This window comes from Ranitomeya variabilis, chromosome 3, assembly GCF_051348905.1.
Source record: "Ranitomeya variabilis isolate aRanVar5 chromosome 3, aRanVar5.hap1, whole genome shotgun sequence".
In the NCBI taxonomy this organism is placed as follows: Eukaryota; Metazoa; Chordata; class Amphibia; order Anura; family Dendrobatidae; genus Ranitomeya; species Ranitomeya variabilis.
Genome location: NC_135234.1, coordinates 52,420,056 through 52,436,478, shown reverse-complemented (window position 1 = coordinate 52,436,478; position 16,423 = coordinate 52,420,056). Strand labels below are relative to the sequence as shown.

Below are 16,423 nucleotides of genomic sequence, written 5' to 3'. Positions count from 1 at the left end.
GCCTGCAGAACTGGAACCATTTTGAACATGACAGGTTACCTTTAAATTTTACCTTCAACTACCTTGTCCGTAGCCCCTCTTGTCTGGCAGTGGCTTACTCCACTTTCCCCATTAAGCACAAAAATAAATTATAAGGATATGTGAACCCATAAAGTCAGTGTTAACTGTGCTGAGCAGGACATCAATCAAGGAAGAGTGGGCATGGTTATAACCCGACTAGTCCCTGCTGCAGCACCGCCTACATGACTCTTGAGATTGACGTGTGATAGTGTTAGAACCATTTTTTCCTCTTAGTAAAACTGCTGACATCTACAGGGGCATCACTAAAAAGGAATTCACTGCCTGATGGAGTTGTGCACATTTGGACACAACTCCTAAAAATGTATGAACTGAATCCAATAGGTGCAGCCAACCTGGTGTGTTAATGGAAATTTCCCCAAAGGAGTGTCGGCAGTGCGTAATGAGAGTGGAGATACCAGGTGAAGGGCGCTCCCATGGTAGCAGGTGTAATCAGAAAAAATACCAATAATATATGGAATAAAATGAAATCAAAGAAAAATGACTTAAAAAAAAAACAAAACATTACGCGTTTCGCCTGTTTCCAGCCTTCCTCAGGTGTCTGGACACCTGAAGATCAGGATACAGCCGAAACATGTTGTCTTTTTAAAATCAGTTTTCTTTTATTTCACTTTATTCCTCTGGTGCATTCTTGGTATTTTTTCTATTTGATTACATTTGCTAACGTGGAGGCGCCCTTCACCTGGTATCTCCAACCTCAAATTAGTATGAATAAAGGCTCGGTCTCCACTTTTTTGTGGTCTGCAACCATAGAGATACAATGATCAGCATAGGAGCTGTAAACACAAAAAAGGTTGTTTTTTTTTTAATTAAATGGGTTATCCATTGCAGAATAACCCCTTATTAATGTGTCCGGTGAGGTGGAAGAAAAAAAACCCTCCTGTACTTCTCCTCTGTAGTCAGTGCTGCATCTATTGACCGCCTACTAGGATCAACATGCAGGGAGTTGGTGGCATGTGAACGCTGCAGGCAGTCAGCAGCTGCTGATCGGCAGAAGTGCTCACATTTCTTAAACTCAGATGGACTGTGAACTCTTCAGTCAAACAATGGCTGCAGCACGGTGCATGATGGAGGTGAGTACCTTATTTCTTCTCTTCGTATAACCGGGGTCTATGAATAGGTTGTTACCTAGTAGCCGGAAACCCATTAACGAGGATGTGGCATCAGGCAAAAAAGTGACCAATTTTTGCTCCTACTTATTCCCGATGCTACCTTAAGTTTTCTGGGTACCTATTTTTGTTTTTCTTCATTTTTTTAAATCCACCATATGGTTCCTAAGATATAAGCCTTTATATTTAGTGATATGTTTTATGTTTTACCAAGAGGGCGTGGCGCACAAGGTAACAATGCAGAGCAGCCTAAAGATACACCTCCGCGGAACCCTGTAAGCCACGCCCTATTGTTAAAGATCATAAAAATTTGCAATAAATAAAAAAAAAAGTTCTTATTTCACTCAGGTGAACAGTGGGAATGTAATAATAAGAAAAAGTGGACGCTTTTGACCTGGCGGCAAGTTCTCTTGAAGACTGTATGACTAACAGCTTTACTTTTCATTTAGATGCATTGCAGCAGTAAAACGATGGTTGCATAAATGTACATACCCTTCACTATGTGCTGTCAAAGGTGGGGCATCATCAATGAACACAATTTATTTTTTCATCTGCCTGTTTGCCTCATTAGAAAACATTTAGCGCCGAGTCTTTTGTATCTAATTGTCGCATCCCTACTTTTTTTTTTTGCAGTTATTATTGTGTTCAGGAGACAAAAATTCTCAAGAGGAGCCTCAAGGTCAAAGAAATGGAAAAAAACAGAGCACAGCAGCTCCCCACTGATCTTTTAGCATAGCAGAAGCCCTTTCATCTCCCTTTCCTTTCATACACTGCATAAACCCCGCTAACTAGACATTGCCATAAATAGATGAAATAACACGGCACGTTATCATTTCCAAAAATCATCCCGAGATCAGATGAATCATTATTAATACAGCAGCACAGAGCGATGCGGTGAGGAGCGGGGACGTACACAGACCTCATTTAAGTCTTCTGGCTTGGAAATCGAGGGTTTCTTAAACCGATCGAAGGTCCCAAAGCTGCTGGTGCGCTGCAAACAGAGAGGACGGGAAATTAAAAAAATTCTCATAATGACATAGGGAGATAATCGAGCCTGACTGCGGACCTTCATCAGCCCGAACCGGCAGGATAATGAAATTAGTGAGCTGTGAATTAGGGATCATGCACACTGCAGAACTGTTTACATGGAGCCTATATTGCGGCATATGAATACACTACTGGCACACCACGGTGTGGGGGGCTCCATGTGGGTAAATACGGCATTTCTACTACACCTTTGCATGAATGGATACACCGTGGGCTCGATTCTTCATCATTTGCATTTTTTTAAGTCACTTATCATCTTTTGTATTGTATTAGTTGACATTTTTGCACCAAATTCTTCAAAAGCAAAAAAAAAAAGATGTTCTATATATTTTTTTCTTCTATTTGTGCCTCATCATAGGAAAAAAAAGCACGTGTTGCCAAATTTGCAGCAAAAATTTTCAGAAATACATATAGACACCAGGGGATTGCTAGAATACACTTTCGCAAAAATGTAGTGCCTTTATCAATAGTCGCAATTGATGAATCGGCTTGAAACGTCTGGAAAACAATATCAACGCCCACATTGGTGAACATAAAAAATACAAACAAATGAATACATTTGCAAAAGGTGCAAATTAATAAAAGAATTTGGTGCAAATCAAACACAGGCTAAGAACATAGAAGAAATAGTGAAATAAGGTGCAAATGCAATAATGAATTAGGCCCTATGTGCCCATATGCACAGTGTTGCCATTAGAGCAGTATAGGCTATACAGCTGTTGGGGCCCAATTAAAAATATGTGGCCAGCCGTCCACAGCAATGTCCACCATTCCCATAGTCTATGAATGGGGTGGTAGTGCGCATGTGCGACCATTTCACCCCACTCAATCCCTACTGCATTAGGAGGAACAGCAATAAATTATAATGGTTAGATCATTGTGGGTTTCACCGCTGGGACCTCCACCGATCACCGTAAAGAAGGGTTTGTGTCCCCTTTCATCCTTGGCCTTCTCTACCGTGGCCAATAAAGAATCAACCAGAGCGGCCCGGCGCATGCGCAACGTGGTGCATCTTGTATCTCATCCTGGCTGTGGACTTGAGGCAGAGGGTGATGGGGAAATGTAGGTGCCGCGTTCTGTGATGGCTGGATGTCTCTGAGGTGATACCCACACCGATCTAACAGTTATCTATCCAGTAAATCAGTGATTACTTGTCCTGCACATTTATCCCCGTTGCGGTACTACAATATATATAGCGGTAGGCTCTGTTCACATCTGTGTCCAGAGCTCTTCCTATGAAAACAAGTGTCTAGGAGATTACTTGTGTAGGGCATGTGCACACACTGTCTTTTAATCTCAGGTATATCGACTGAGGTAATTTTTTTCGATCGTTTCCAGAGCCTTTTTCTGATGGTCGTGGCCACCAGCGTTTTTTGGTGGGTTCTCCCATGGTTTTTATGATTTTTCCGATGGTTTTATTTTTTACTCCATTGAATAATGAAGAAATCGCTAACATTGTTTTTAAGAAGAACAATGGCAATCTACTGTAAGGCTCATCTTCCGAGAATCTTTTGAGGCCTTTCAATTGATTTTCTAGAGTACAGCGTGTGTTCAGAGCAGAAAGTGCCAGAAGAATCGACCTACCACTTCTTATAACTGCTTGTCGTTTTTTAGAAACCTGAAATGGTTAAAAGATGCTCAAGACACTGAATATCTGCACAGCAAGTCGTTTTTTATGTAGAAATGCATACGTTCGTTCTTTCGAGCATTTTCTGAGGTTTGTCATGCGGTCTCTACAATGTAGTCCGCCTTAAAAAGGCATCATGTGCAAACATACTTAAGGTGGATTTCCCCTTTTAAAGTTGCTAAAAAAAACTCTTGATGATTATCTGCTGGAATAGTAAAAAAAAACATTTAACATAGAACAGTAGTTGCTTTTTCCAACTATTTGACCAGTGCCATATGTGGGTTATAAGTGAAATAATATGGAAAATGTCAGCCTTTTTTTAGCCAATTTGAAACTGTAATGACATTTATAGCTATAATATTTTGCAGAAAACTAGACTTCCAAAAACTGACAGTATATGTTCCAGGGGCCAGAGTGAGTCAGTCATGTGTGCACTTCCTTTTGAGATCTTCTTGATTTACCGAACGTTATCGAATAAATGTTTTAAGAGATATGCAATGGCTCCGTACTTCAATGCACATGATAATGCTCTCAAAATAACATGTTTATGCTCTAAGAACGCTTGCAGAACCAATATATATCCAAAGTATTGAGATTAGGTATTCAAAATGGGTGTATGAAATCAAGCGTCCAGTTTTGCGATCTCCATACACAAACGTTGGCAGTAGTATGGGTATCGGGTATTTCTGAACATCTCAGTGACTTTGAAGTTGGAGCTTTGAGTGTAAACAATACATCTGCCCCAAAGAACCAAAACTATAGAGGCACATCCTAAACTAAGGTCCATAACTGCTGGTCAAAACATTACGGAAACTTCCCAATCTCTTTTTTTAGTGCAAAAATAAAAAATAAGAAAACAAGCTGCAGGTAAAAGAAAATCCAGAATGGCAAGAGTTCTTTACTTATTTTTAGGCTGGAGAACGTCGTCCTGCTTCACCCAAAAAAAAACAGAATAACACACAAAAAATGCACAAGGATGGAGTCAATCAAAAGCCCTCTACATAAAGCAAATGGCCCCCAAGAAATATTCCATTCCACCAAGCCACAGAAAGGTTGTGGACAGGTGGCCTTCCTTAACAGTAGCCCATCCTGCTCCCAGCTTCCATCCGAGCTGCCACTGCAGTGTCCACTGAGAGCTTCAGTCAGGGTCTTTGGTTTAGGAGGGATGAGAAACCTAATGGAACTTCCCCAAGACCTTCAAGAGGGACATCCGATAGAGAAATAGAGAAACCAGACCCTGAGGAATCCGTCTTTAGGATGTTCTTACATGTTGTAGGTCAATGGCACTGCACCATTTATCCTTTCTTTTTACAGCATTATCCCAGTGTGAGGCATGCATGGCTCTTGCAAAGATAGATAGATAGGCACTAAATCCTGAATCTGATCACTGAAATGCACACAGATCGCAAGAACATGGCATCTTATTTCTCTGATCCGGGACAATGTAAATGTTTTTTTTCTTATCACCCATATGCCTGTGGATTATTCTTTTTCTTGTACATTTAGCCCCACGGCCTACTGTCCTCTGCTTGATCAGGATCCCATCTGGCTTTTTATTAAACTTTATGGAACTCATGCGCCATAATGGTCTCATGTACAACCCTACGTGACTTCAGTAATCTGGTAAACCTTGCTCCTTAGCCCATTGTCATGACTGTTGTTGGGAGTCCCGGGACCAGGGGCTCCTTCCCTGTCTCTAATGCTAGGGGTGCCCTAGCTCGCCCTGTTCCCTGGATTACTTCTGATGATGAAAATGCCGGGGCCACATACCTTGCCTTAGCTCCTGAATCTGCCCTCAGTCTGTACCTTTCCCACACCCAGGGAAGAGGAGAGTAGTAGTGCACCATAATGCATCAACCAGACTAACAAGGTAATACGAACAGGGATAATGAAAAATACCAAACCTATAAACATGCTCACACTTACAATAGAGGAATGGGGTTAAACCAAAATAGGAGAACAAAGGGAATTATCACACACTCAAAACCTAGTAACAGTCACAGATAACTCCACCAGATGCCTTCTCCAATAACAACCATTAAAAATCTCCAGCCATGCAGCATAAGCTAACTCTGACAATGAGTGTTAGCCAGTGCCCAGATTATATAGGAGATTGGAGTGACTAACAGTGCACATCTGAGAGCCTTAATGCAGGAAAGCTTCCAGGAGCTCTCAACTGAGCAGATTAACCCCTGCACTGCTAAAAGAAACCTGCACTATATAATATGAAGGTGAAGTGCAGGAGTAGGAGAAATCAGACGCTGCTGTCTTCTGGCTCCTCCCTGACGCAGTAAACCTGTGACACCCATGTTGTTGGCCCTTTTCATAACTTTCAAGCCAATTCATCATCCCTATTTTGCCAATAATACAATTCCGAGAAGGAAGTCCTGCACAAAATGCTTCCACCGGGTTAAAAAGGTGATAGGGCCCAACCACTGCTGCTCTCCATTTCCAAGGGCCCCAGTAAACGCTTGGGTGAATCAGAAAGCATGCCACCTTTGCCCATAGACTGCAAAATTATATTTTGTGGCAGTTTTAAGACTGTTGCTAAGGATTGACGGAACTAAGTATGTGTGAAAGTTCTTGCTTATCCGACCACAGCAACGTATGACCTCAGTCGTGTAAAAATAGACTCGTCCACAGTAACATTTTTGGACCCTTCCCTCATACTTTTTCATTTAGACTGTACATTTGGATTGTGAAACAAGACAGCATATTCCTTAGAAACAACATAAAGAATTAGACATGGCGCAAGGGACATTCGAAAAAGTTATTGCTTATAGATAACCCTTTTCCCCATGGTTTTCAAAATTTGGGAGCAGGATCATGTGTTCTGCAAAGCACTACACAACAAAGTAAGGTCATAACTATAGCTGTAAATGCCATAATAGAGGCTAAAGATGCAAACACATTGGGGCAGAGTTGTGAAAATTGGGTCAAATGTAGTTAGATTAACCCCTTCACGACATGGGCCGTACATATACTACGCATGTCGTGTCTCCCCCTTTGATGTGGGCTCCGGCGCTGAGCCAACATCTTTTCCGGCACCCGCGGCTATTAACCCGTTAAATGCCGCTATCAAACGCTGACAGCAGCATTTAACATTGCTTCTGGCAAACGTGCTGGAAATCCGCCCATCGGTGACTCCTGTCACGTGATCGCGGGTCACCGATGGGTTGGCATGACAACCAGAGGTCTCCTGCAGACCTCTATAGTTGTCAATGCTGGATTGCTATAAGTGTCGCCCGGAGGTCAGCAATTCTGCTACATACAGACAATCTGATCATTGCCTGTATGTAGCAGAGCCGATCAGGTTATGGCAGCTTCTATTCTCCCATGGAGACTATTGAAGCATGCCTAAAGTAAAAAAAATCTTTTTAAAAATATTAAACAAATATAAAAGTTCAAATCACCCCCCTTTCGTCCCATTCAAAATAAAACAATAAAAAAAATCAAACATACACATATTTGGTATCGCCGCATTCAGAATCACCCGATCTATCAAGCTATAAAAAGAAGTAACCTGATCGCCAAACAGTGTAACGATAAAAAAATTTAAAATGCCAGAATTAAGTTTTGAAAAATGCAATAACGGGGCGATCAAAAGCTCATATCTGCACCAAAATTGTATCATTAAAAACATCAGATAGGCACGTAAAAATTAGGCCCTCCCCCAACCCGAGATCACGAAAAATGGAGAAGCTACGGGTCTTGGAAAATGCTGAAATTTTCTTTTTTTTTTTAACAAACTTTGGATTTTTTTTTCACCACTCAGATAAAAAGAACCTAGACATGTTTGGTGTCCATGAACTCGTAATGACCTGAAAAATCATAATTGCAGGTCAGTTTTAGCATTTGGTGAACATGGTAAAAATAATCCAAAAAACAGTTGTGAAATAGCACAATACACGATATGGTAAAACCAATTGTGTCGTTCAAAAGTACAACTTGTCCTGCAAAAAACAAGCCCTCACATGGCCATATTGACGAAAAAACTAAAAACGTTGTGGTTCTGAGAAGAAGGGGAATGAAAAACAGAAATGCAAAAACCAAAAAGGGCTCCATCATAAAGGGGTTAAACCCAAATCTAAAAAACAGGAGCCAAGCGCTCTTAGGGCACCACTGCCACTGCATACAGATGCATCTGCAAAGGGGGTGTGGATGCCCCCATGTCAGTTTTGCTCACCTGGGCGTGTTGTGTTGAGGACAGAACACCTAGGATTGCCTGCGTGATTGCAGTAGCTGCTGTTCGTTCTCGCCCTCAGTGTAGAGTGTAAAAATGGTAAGAACCGATGGAAACCTGTACAGGTTAATAGCCAACCGCGCTACCGCTAAAGTACTTCAGTGTAAAGATGGGATGATAAGGGATTGGTACGGTATAAGAATTAACGCATTTCGGAGTCATACCGATCTCGAAACGCATAGGTTCGAATGAAATATCGATATTTTATTACCGCGTCTCTGGTCGGTACAACCCCAAAACATGTTGATTCTAATAAAGTAGCCATAATTTATCATCGTGTCTCTACTCTGAAGTACTCTAGTGGCAACGCTGCGGGCTATTACAGGCTCCCATCAACTCCTACGATCTCTAGACTGAACCCAAGGGCATAGGTAGTGCATTTTGGACTCTTTCTCCTTCTTTAGGACACCTCTTGTTAACATGTATTTTGCCCCTTGAAAATTGCACATAACATTAAAGGGGTTATTAGTTTAAAATTTGATTGTACCATAAGGTTACGGTTATGACCGCTGAAGATGTGAACTCACCACTGCAGGCAATCAACAGAACAGAGCAGCGGTGAAGAAGCAACAATCTTCACTCATTATCTTTACTGCAGTCTTAAATAATGAACAGATGTTAATAACCTTCCCTGGGCCCAGCACTGCTTTTTCACCACTGCTCTTTGTTGATCGTCTGCAACGGTTATAAACGCTGTAGATGTGACCTCACCACTGCAGTCAATCAACAGACTGGACCAACGGTCGAGAGGCAGCGATGGATCCAGAGATGATAAGCAAAAGTTCCATTTGTTAATTTAGACCTTTGAAAACCTATGATACAATAGCATTTTAAAAAGGAAGACCAATGTAATAGATTGTTTGCAAAATATAATAAATGTGGACTGAATCAAGGAACAATAATGCTAATATATCTGCCCCTTGTTCCTTTAATGATGGATCATGGATGTCAGCCGCTTTGGCAGTATTATACGTGCCCTCACTAGACAGCCAGCTTTTTTTCACCTGGCAGAAGGCTAATGTGCATGCCTTTCTCTCAGGCCAGTCTCACACGTCCAGATATTTCCAGTACCGGAGAAAACGGTACCGGAGTTATCCGTGTCCGTGTGCTCACGTGGCACACGTGCGGCAGCCGTGTGCCGCCTGAGGACCACACGGACTGTGCAGGAGAGACAGCACTACAGTAAGCGCTGTCCCCAGCATGTGGTGCTGAAGGTGGCATTCATCTCTTGTCTCCTGCAGCGCTCACAGGAGAGAAGCATATTCATCACTGTAATGAGCGGTACCACGTGACCGCTCACACAGGACAAGCTGCCGGCGCTGAGAGGAGGCATCGCGGGAGCTGGATGAGTATTTCTCTGCAAGCGGGTGGGTGCGCGTGGGGTGGGGAGGGGTGGGACGTGGGAGGTGACCCCAAACTTTATTTTTAACAAAAAAACTTGATCTTTCATCCCTTCTGTCCTGCAAGCGCTGCTTTCAGCCGAGCAGAACAGAAGGGATGAATACCGGCTTCAGCACCACACGCAGGGGACAGCGCTTAACTGTAGCGCTGTTTCTCATGCGGCGGTACATGCATATGGAGGAGAGTGCACACTGTTCTCCGTGTGCACGTGTGCGGGACGCTTTGCGGACCATGCTGCAGGAGAAAAACGGACATGTCTCCGTGTTTTGCACACAGACAGACGGTCCGTGAAAACACGCAGGCATGTGCATAGACCCATTCATTTGAATGGGTCTACGTGTGTCAGTGTCTCTGGTACATGAGAAAACTTTCAGTACACGTATGGGAGCCACTGACGTGTGAAACCGGCCTCAGGGAGCATTGCTTGGTCTAAAGGCCCCGTCTCACATAGCGAGATCGCTAGCGAGATCGCTGCTGAGTCACAAGTTTTGTGACGCAACAGCGACCTCCATAGCGATCTCGCTATGTGTGACACGTACCAGCGATCAGGCCCCTGCTGTGAGATCGCTGGTCGTGTCGGAATGGCCTGGGCCGTTTTCGGTCGTTGAGGTCCCGCTGACATCGCTGAATCGGTGTGTGTGACACCGATCCAGCGATGTCTTCACTGGTAACCAGGGTAAACATCGGGTTACTAAGCGCAGGGCCGCGCTTAGTAACCCGATGTTTACCCTGGTTACCAAAAAAAACAAACAGTACATACTCGCCTTTCGGTGTCCAGGTCCCTTGCCGTCTGCTTCCTGCTCTCACTGACTGCCGGCCGTACAGTGAGAAGTGAGAGCACAGCAGTGACGTCACCGCTGCGCTCTGCTCTCACTGTACGGCGGCTCAGTCAGAGCAGGAAGTAGACGGCAAGGGACCTGGACACCGAAAGGCGAGTATGTATTGTTTGTTTTTTTTGGTAACCAGGGTAAACATCGGGTTACTAAGCGCGGCCCTGCGCTTAGTAACCCGATGTTTACCCTGGTTACCCGGGTGCTGCAGGGGGACTTCGGCATCGTTGAAGACAGTTTCAACGATGCCGAAGTCGTTCCCCTGATCGTTGGTCGCTGGAGAGAGCTGTCTGTGTGACAGCTCCCCAGCGACCACACAGCGACAAAACAGCGACGCTGCAGCGATCAGCATCGTTGTCTGTATCGCTGCAGCGTCGCTGTGTGAGACGGGGCCTTAAGGCTCTCTCCTCAAGGAGATACTTCACGTTATTCACTTCCTGTAATAGCCAACCAGTATCCTTATCTGCACTGATAAGGAGTAACAACCCTAGAACAGCCGTTTGCAGATAAAATCTCTTATTTTTTTTTTTTTTTTTAGAAGACTCTTGTTTGGCAGAATGTCATAAGGCTTTCCTCAAAGCTTGTTATAGGGTTATCATTGACATATAGGGTTCCTGTCTCCTATACGTGGCATTAGAGATTTAACTTCCAGCCTCTTGGAAGGGATCGTGTTTGCTTATATTTGAGTAGATGTTCCACTATACAAATGTTCCTGAATGCAGGCCCTAAATTACCCCCAATGGGTCATGAAAATACTAGTAATTCCTAAGAGTCTGACAATATAATAGTCCCCTCTCTAATTCTAAGAAAGCCCTGACCTGTTGGAGACCTAAAGCACCCTGTGCTAGAAAACACCACTGGTATATATTAGTGACTGATTACCTTTTGCTAAATTAAATAAAAATTGCAAAGTTTCAGTCTGTTTGGTTCATTCCTCCTTTCATTTCAGATCCCATGATAAATAGTTTGCAGCCTTATCCAAACTTCAGATGTTTTTCTTGTGTCCCGGCAATATAGGATGGACATCATATCTGTGCATATAAAGGATGCTGAAAATTTCGGTAGCTTGTTAAATTTTATGAAAGCTTCTATTCTGCTTCTATTGCAATTTGCTCATCGTGTGCTTTCCTCCTTTTCTATCACCTGAGTCCGATGGGCCCCGGTGCAAAATTTGGACCTAGCCTGCCCCTCCCCTGCATGTTGGCCCCTCCCCCGCATGTATGGGCCATTGTAGCATTCTAAACCCTATAAGGCCATGCGAGTTTCCACCCATCCCCCATTATGTAATAATGTCCATCAATCCTGGCCCAGGCATACATATATGTCCTCCATCCTGGTATGTGTGTTCCCCTCCTGATATACACTGCTCAAAAAAATAAAGTGAACACTAAAATACCACATCCTAGATATCTCTAAATGAAATATTCCAGTTGCAAATTTTTATTAATTGCATAGTAGAATGTGTTCAGTACAATAAACATAACAATTATCAATGTAAATCCAAATGAATATCCCATGGAGGTCTGGATTTAGAACGATACTCAAATCAAAGTGGAAAATCAAATTACAGGATTATCCAACTTCAGTGGAAATGCCTCATGACAAGGAAAAGATGCTCAGTATTGTGTGTGGCCTCCACGTGCCTGTATGACCTCCCTACGACACCTGGGCATGCTCCTGATGAGGCGGTGGATGGTCTCCTGAGGGATCTTCTCCCAGACCTGGACTAAAGCATCCGCCAACTCCTGGACAGTCTGTGGTGCAACGTGACATTGGTGGATAGAGCCAGACATGATGTCCCAGATGTGCTCAATCGGATTCAGGTCTAGGGAACGGGCAGGCCAGTCGATAGCTACAATGCCTTCATCTTGCAGGAACTGCTGTCACACTCCAGCCACATGAGGTCTGGCATTGTCCTGCATTAGGAGGAACTCAGGGCCAACCACACCAGCATATGGTCTCACAAGGGGTCTGAGGATCTCATCCCGGTACCTAATGGCAGTCAGGCTATGTCTGGCCAGCACATGGAGGGCTGTGTGGCCCTCCAAAGAAATGCCACCCCACACCATTACTGACCCACTGCCAAACTGGTCATGCTGAAGGATGTTGCAGGCAGCAGATCGCTCTCCATGGCATCTCGAGACTCTGTCACACCTGTCACATGTGCTCAGTGAGAACCTGCTTTCATCTGTGAAGAGCACAGGGCACCAGTGGCGAATTTACCAATCCTGGTGTTCTGTGGCAAATGCCAAGTATCCTGCACGGTGTTGGGCTGTGAGCACAACTCCCATCTGTGGATATGGAGCACTCAGATCATCCTCATGGAGTTGGTTTCTAACCGTTTGTGCAGACACATGCACATTTGTGGCCTGCTGGAGGTCATTTTGCAGGGCTCTGACAGTGCTCCTCCTGTTCCTTCTTGCGCAAAGGTGGAGGTAGCGGTCCTGCTGCTGGGTTGTTGCCCTCCTACGGCTCCCTCCACGTCTCCTGGTGTACTGGCCTGTCTCCTGGTAGCACCTCCAGCCTCTGGACACTACGCTGACAAACACAGCAAACCTTCTTGCCACAGCTCGCATTGATGTGCCATCCTGGATGAGCTGCACTACCTGAGCCACTTGTGTGGGTTGTAGAGTCTGTCTCATGCTACCACGAGTGTGAAAGCACAACCAACATTCAAAAGTGACCAAAGCATCAGCCAGAAAGCATTGGTACTGAGATGTGGTCTGTGGTCCCCACCTGCAGAACCACTCCTTTATTGAGGGTGTCTTGATAATTGCCAATAATTTCCATCTGTTGTCTATTCCATTTGCACAACAGCATGTGAAATTGATTGTCAAACAGTGTTGCTTCCTAAGTGGATAGTTCGATTTCACAGAAATTTGATTTACTTGGAGTTATATTCTGTTGTTTAAGTGTTCCCTTTATTTTTTGGGCAGTGTATATGACCTCCATACTGGTATGTATGTCCCTCAACCTGGGCCTATCCTGGTATATATATATTCCATATACTGAGTCCATCCTGATATATATCTGTTCCCCCATCCTAGTATATATAACCCCCATCCTGGGCCCACCCAGAAATATATATCCCTTATCCTGGTATATATGTCTCTTATCCTGGATCCATTCTGGTGTATAAGTTTCCCATCCGAGTATATATGTCCCCCATCCTGGGCTCATTCTGGTATATATATTCTCCATCCTGGTATATACAGTGGCATGTAAAAGTTTGGGAACCCCTGGTCAAAATTACTGTTATTGTGAACAATTAAGCAAGTTGAAGATGAAATGATCTCTAAAAAAGCTACAGTTAAAGATGACACATCCCTTTGTTTTTTATGGTCATTCTTTACATTTTAAAATTACAAAAAGGAAAATGGGTCAATGCAAAAGTTTGGGCACCCTTGGAGATTTGTGTGCTCAGATAACTTTGACCAAGGTTTCATGCCTGTTAGAGTTATTGCTTGTTCACCATCATCGTTAGGAAAGGCCAAGTGGTGCAAATTTCCTAGCTTTATAAAACCCAGCCTCCTCTAACCTTGTGCCAAAAAACAGCAGTCATGAAAATGGTGGCAGTCCACAAAGTAGGAGATGGCTATAAGAAGATAGCAAAGTGTTGTCAAGGTGCACTTTCCTCAGTTCGACATGTACTGTAAGAAATGGCAGTTAACAGCATCAGTAGAGGTCAAGATAAGGTTTGGCAGACCAAGCTAAATTTCAGTGAGAGCTGCTTGTAGGACTGCTAAAGAGGCACACCAGAACCCCCACTTGACTGCAAAAGACCTTCAGAAAGATTTAGCAGACTATGGCGTTGTGGTACATTGTTCTACTGTTCAGAGACACCTGCACAAATTTGGACTTCATGGAAAAGTCATCAGAATAAAACCTCTCCTGCGACCTAACCATAAAATTCAGCTTCAGAAGTATTGCAAAAGAACATCGAAACAAGCCTGATGCATTTTGGAAACAAGTCCAGTGGACTGATGAGGTTAAAACTCTTTGCCACCATGAACAAAGGTATGTTTGGAGAAGAATGGGCACAGAATTTCAGGAAAAGAACATCTCGTCAACCATTAAGCATTAGGGGTGGATCATTCATGCTTTGGGGTTGTGTTGCAGTCAATGACATGGAGAACATTTCACAGACGGAAGAATGGATTAAATGAAATTTCAACAAATTCTTGATGCCAATAACACCATCTGTAAAAAGGCTGAAATTGAAAAGAGGATGGCTTCTACAAATGGGTAATGATCCTAAACACAAGTCAAAATCTACAATAGATACTTCAAAAGGCACAAACTGGAGGATTTACACTGGCCCTCACAGTCCCCTGATCTGAACATCAATGAAAATCTGTGCCTAGACCTAAAAATATCAGTGCATGTAAGATGACCAAGGAATCTCACATTACTGGAAGAATTTTCCAAGAAAGAATGGATGAAAATCCATCAAACAAGAAATGAAAGGCTCTTGTTTTCTACAAAAAACGTTTACAAGCTGTGATACTTGCAAAATGCTGTGCTACTAGATACTAACCATGCGGAGTGGACAATCTTTTGCATTGGCCAATTTTCCTATTGTAATTTTTAAAATGCAAAAGATGAAATTATGTATATTTCTTGCGTAAAATACAATGGAAATGTGTCATATTTAACTTTTGGCCTTTTAGAGATCATTTCATATTCAACTTGCTTAACTGTTCACAATAACAGTAACTTTGACCAGGGGTGATACTACTTTTACATGCCAATGTATGCTCCCCATCTTGGTCCCATCCTGGCATATATCCCCCGTTTTACCACTGTTCTTAATGCATAGAAAAAAATAAGCAATTCTGCTCACCTTCCCTACATTCCTCCCCACTCCGTGCGTCGTGCACTTGTGAAGCCGGCAGCTGACTTCTGCATGATTTCACTGCCATGCGTCCCCACTCCCCAGTCATGTACACGCCGAGGTCAACTGCTGACCTGTGATTGACCGGCAGCATGGCGGATCCACTGTGCCACAATACATTTCAGCTGAATGTGCGTCCGAGGATGCACATCCAGTTAAAGTTTGCACTGGCGTCGGCGGACCCCTCACCCGCACATGCCTGGTTGCAGTCGCGACCATGATCGTTAATTTCCTACCTCTATGTTCAACTCCTCACGTTTCCTACTGCTATGTCTACCACTGAGAGAAGGGAATGTGGAGCAGAAAAACCATCTGAGCCACAAGCAGGAACACTGATGGATTTGTAGCATTCCTACAAAGCATTCAACTGCATAAAAGACTTATTAACACGCCACAGCAGCAAAACAGTAGAAATGTTTTAATGAAGACTTTTTAGAAAGTTGCTTAACTTTGCATCTAAGAAACCAATGAACAAGGAAAAAAAATATGTGCAAAGATGTGCAAATCCTTTAAACCTCGACTCTTTCTATGCTTAGAAGTTCTGTGAGTGCTTCTACTTAGTGATGGAATTCTTCGTACGCATATTCAAAGGGGAAGGCAGTGATAGAACCTCCCACTGGACTCCTAAGCAGAAAGAGGGATTAAAATGCACAAACTATTGGTTAGTTCACCTTTATCTTTTCCCCCCAACCTATATATCAATATTCTCTGCTCCTCCTGCAATATAACAAGCTGCTTGGATATATGACTGCGTGTACGATGTTATATGTTCCCTATATTAGGGAGTGACAACTACTCAGGGCACTACACTCTGGGCAAACGTGGCTGGCCCTTACTTCACTGAGCAGTTCTATGCTGCAGATCATGCATTGTGTAATTTATGAAAAAGGAATCTGTTAGCAGGTAATCTGAGAGCAGCATAACGTAGGGGCTGAGACACTGATTTCAGCTATATGTCACTTAAAAAGCTGCATGCTGTTGTTTCAATACAATGAGTATTTTATCAGCAGGAGATTATCACTGCTGGACTAGCTGCCCTCATGCCTCCTGGTGCGACCACGCCCCCAGCACTGATTAGCAGCTCACTGTCAATAGACAATGTAAACAGAAAGCTGTGGTGTGGGCGGGATTAGCTTTCTGAGCTCTGCTACGTGCAACATCTAAAAACTCTGATTGCATCACAACTGCTTCACT

The 16,423-nt window shown here is 43.4% G+C and overlaps 1 protein-coding gene across 3 annotated transcripts in view; it reads right to left on the bottom strand.

Annotated features, from left to right (window-relative positions):
• SAMSN1 (SAM domain, SH3 domain and nuclear localization signals 1) overlaps positions 1-16,423 on the bottom strand; it is a 166,781-nt gene that overhangs the window by 16,268 nt on the left and 134,090 nt on the right. For 2 of the 3 annotated variants that reach the window (XM_077294039.1, XM_077294040.1), the window contains one exon: positions 2,107-2,178. The exons of the other annotated variant lie outside the window; for it this stretch is intronic. In XM_077294039.1, coding sequence (XP_077150154.1) covers positions 2,107-2,178 — 72 coding nt within the window. The remainder of the gene's footprint in view (positions 1-2,106; positions 2,179-16,423) is intronic. 3 annotated transcript variants of the gene reach the window in all.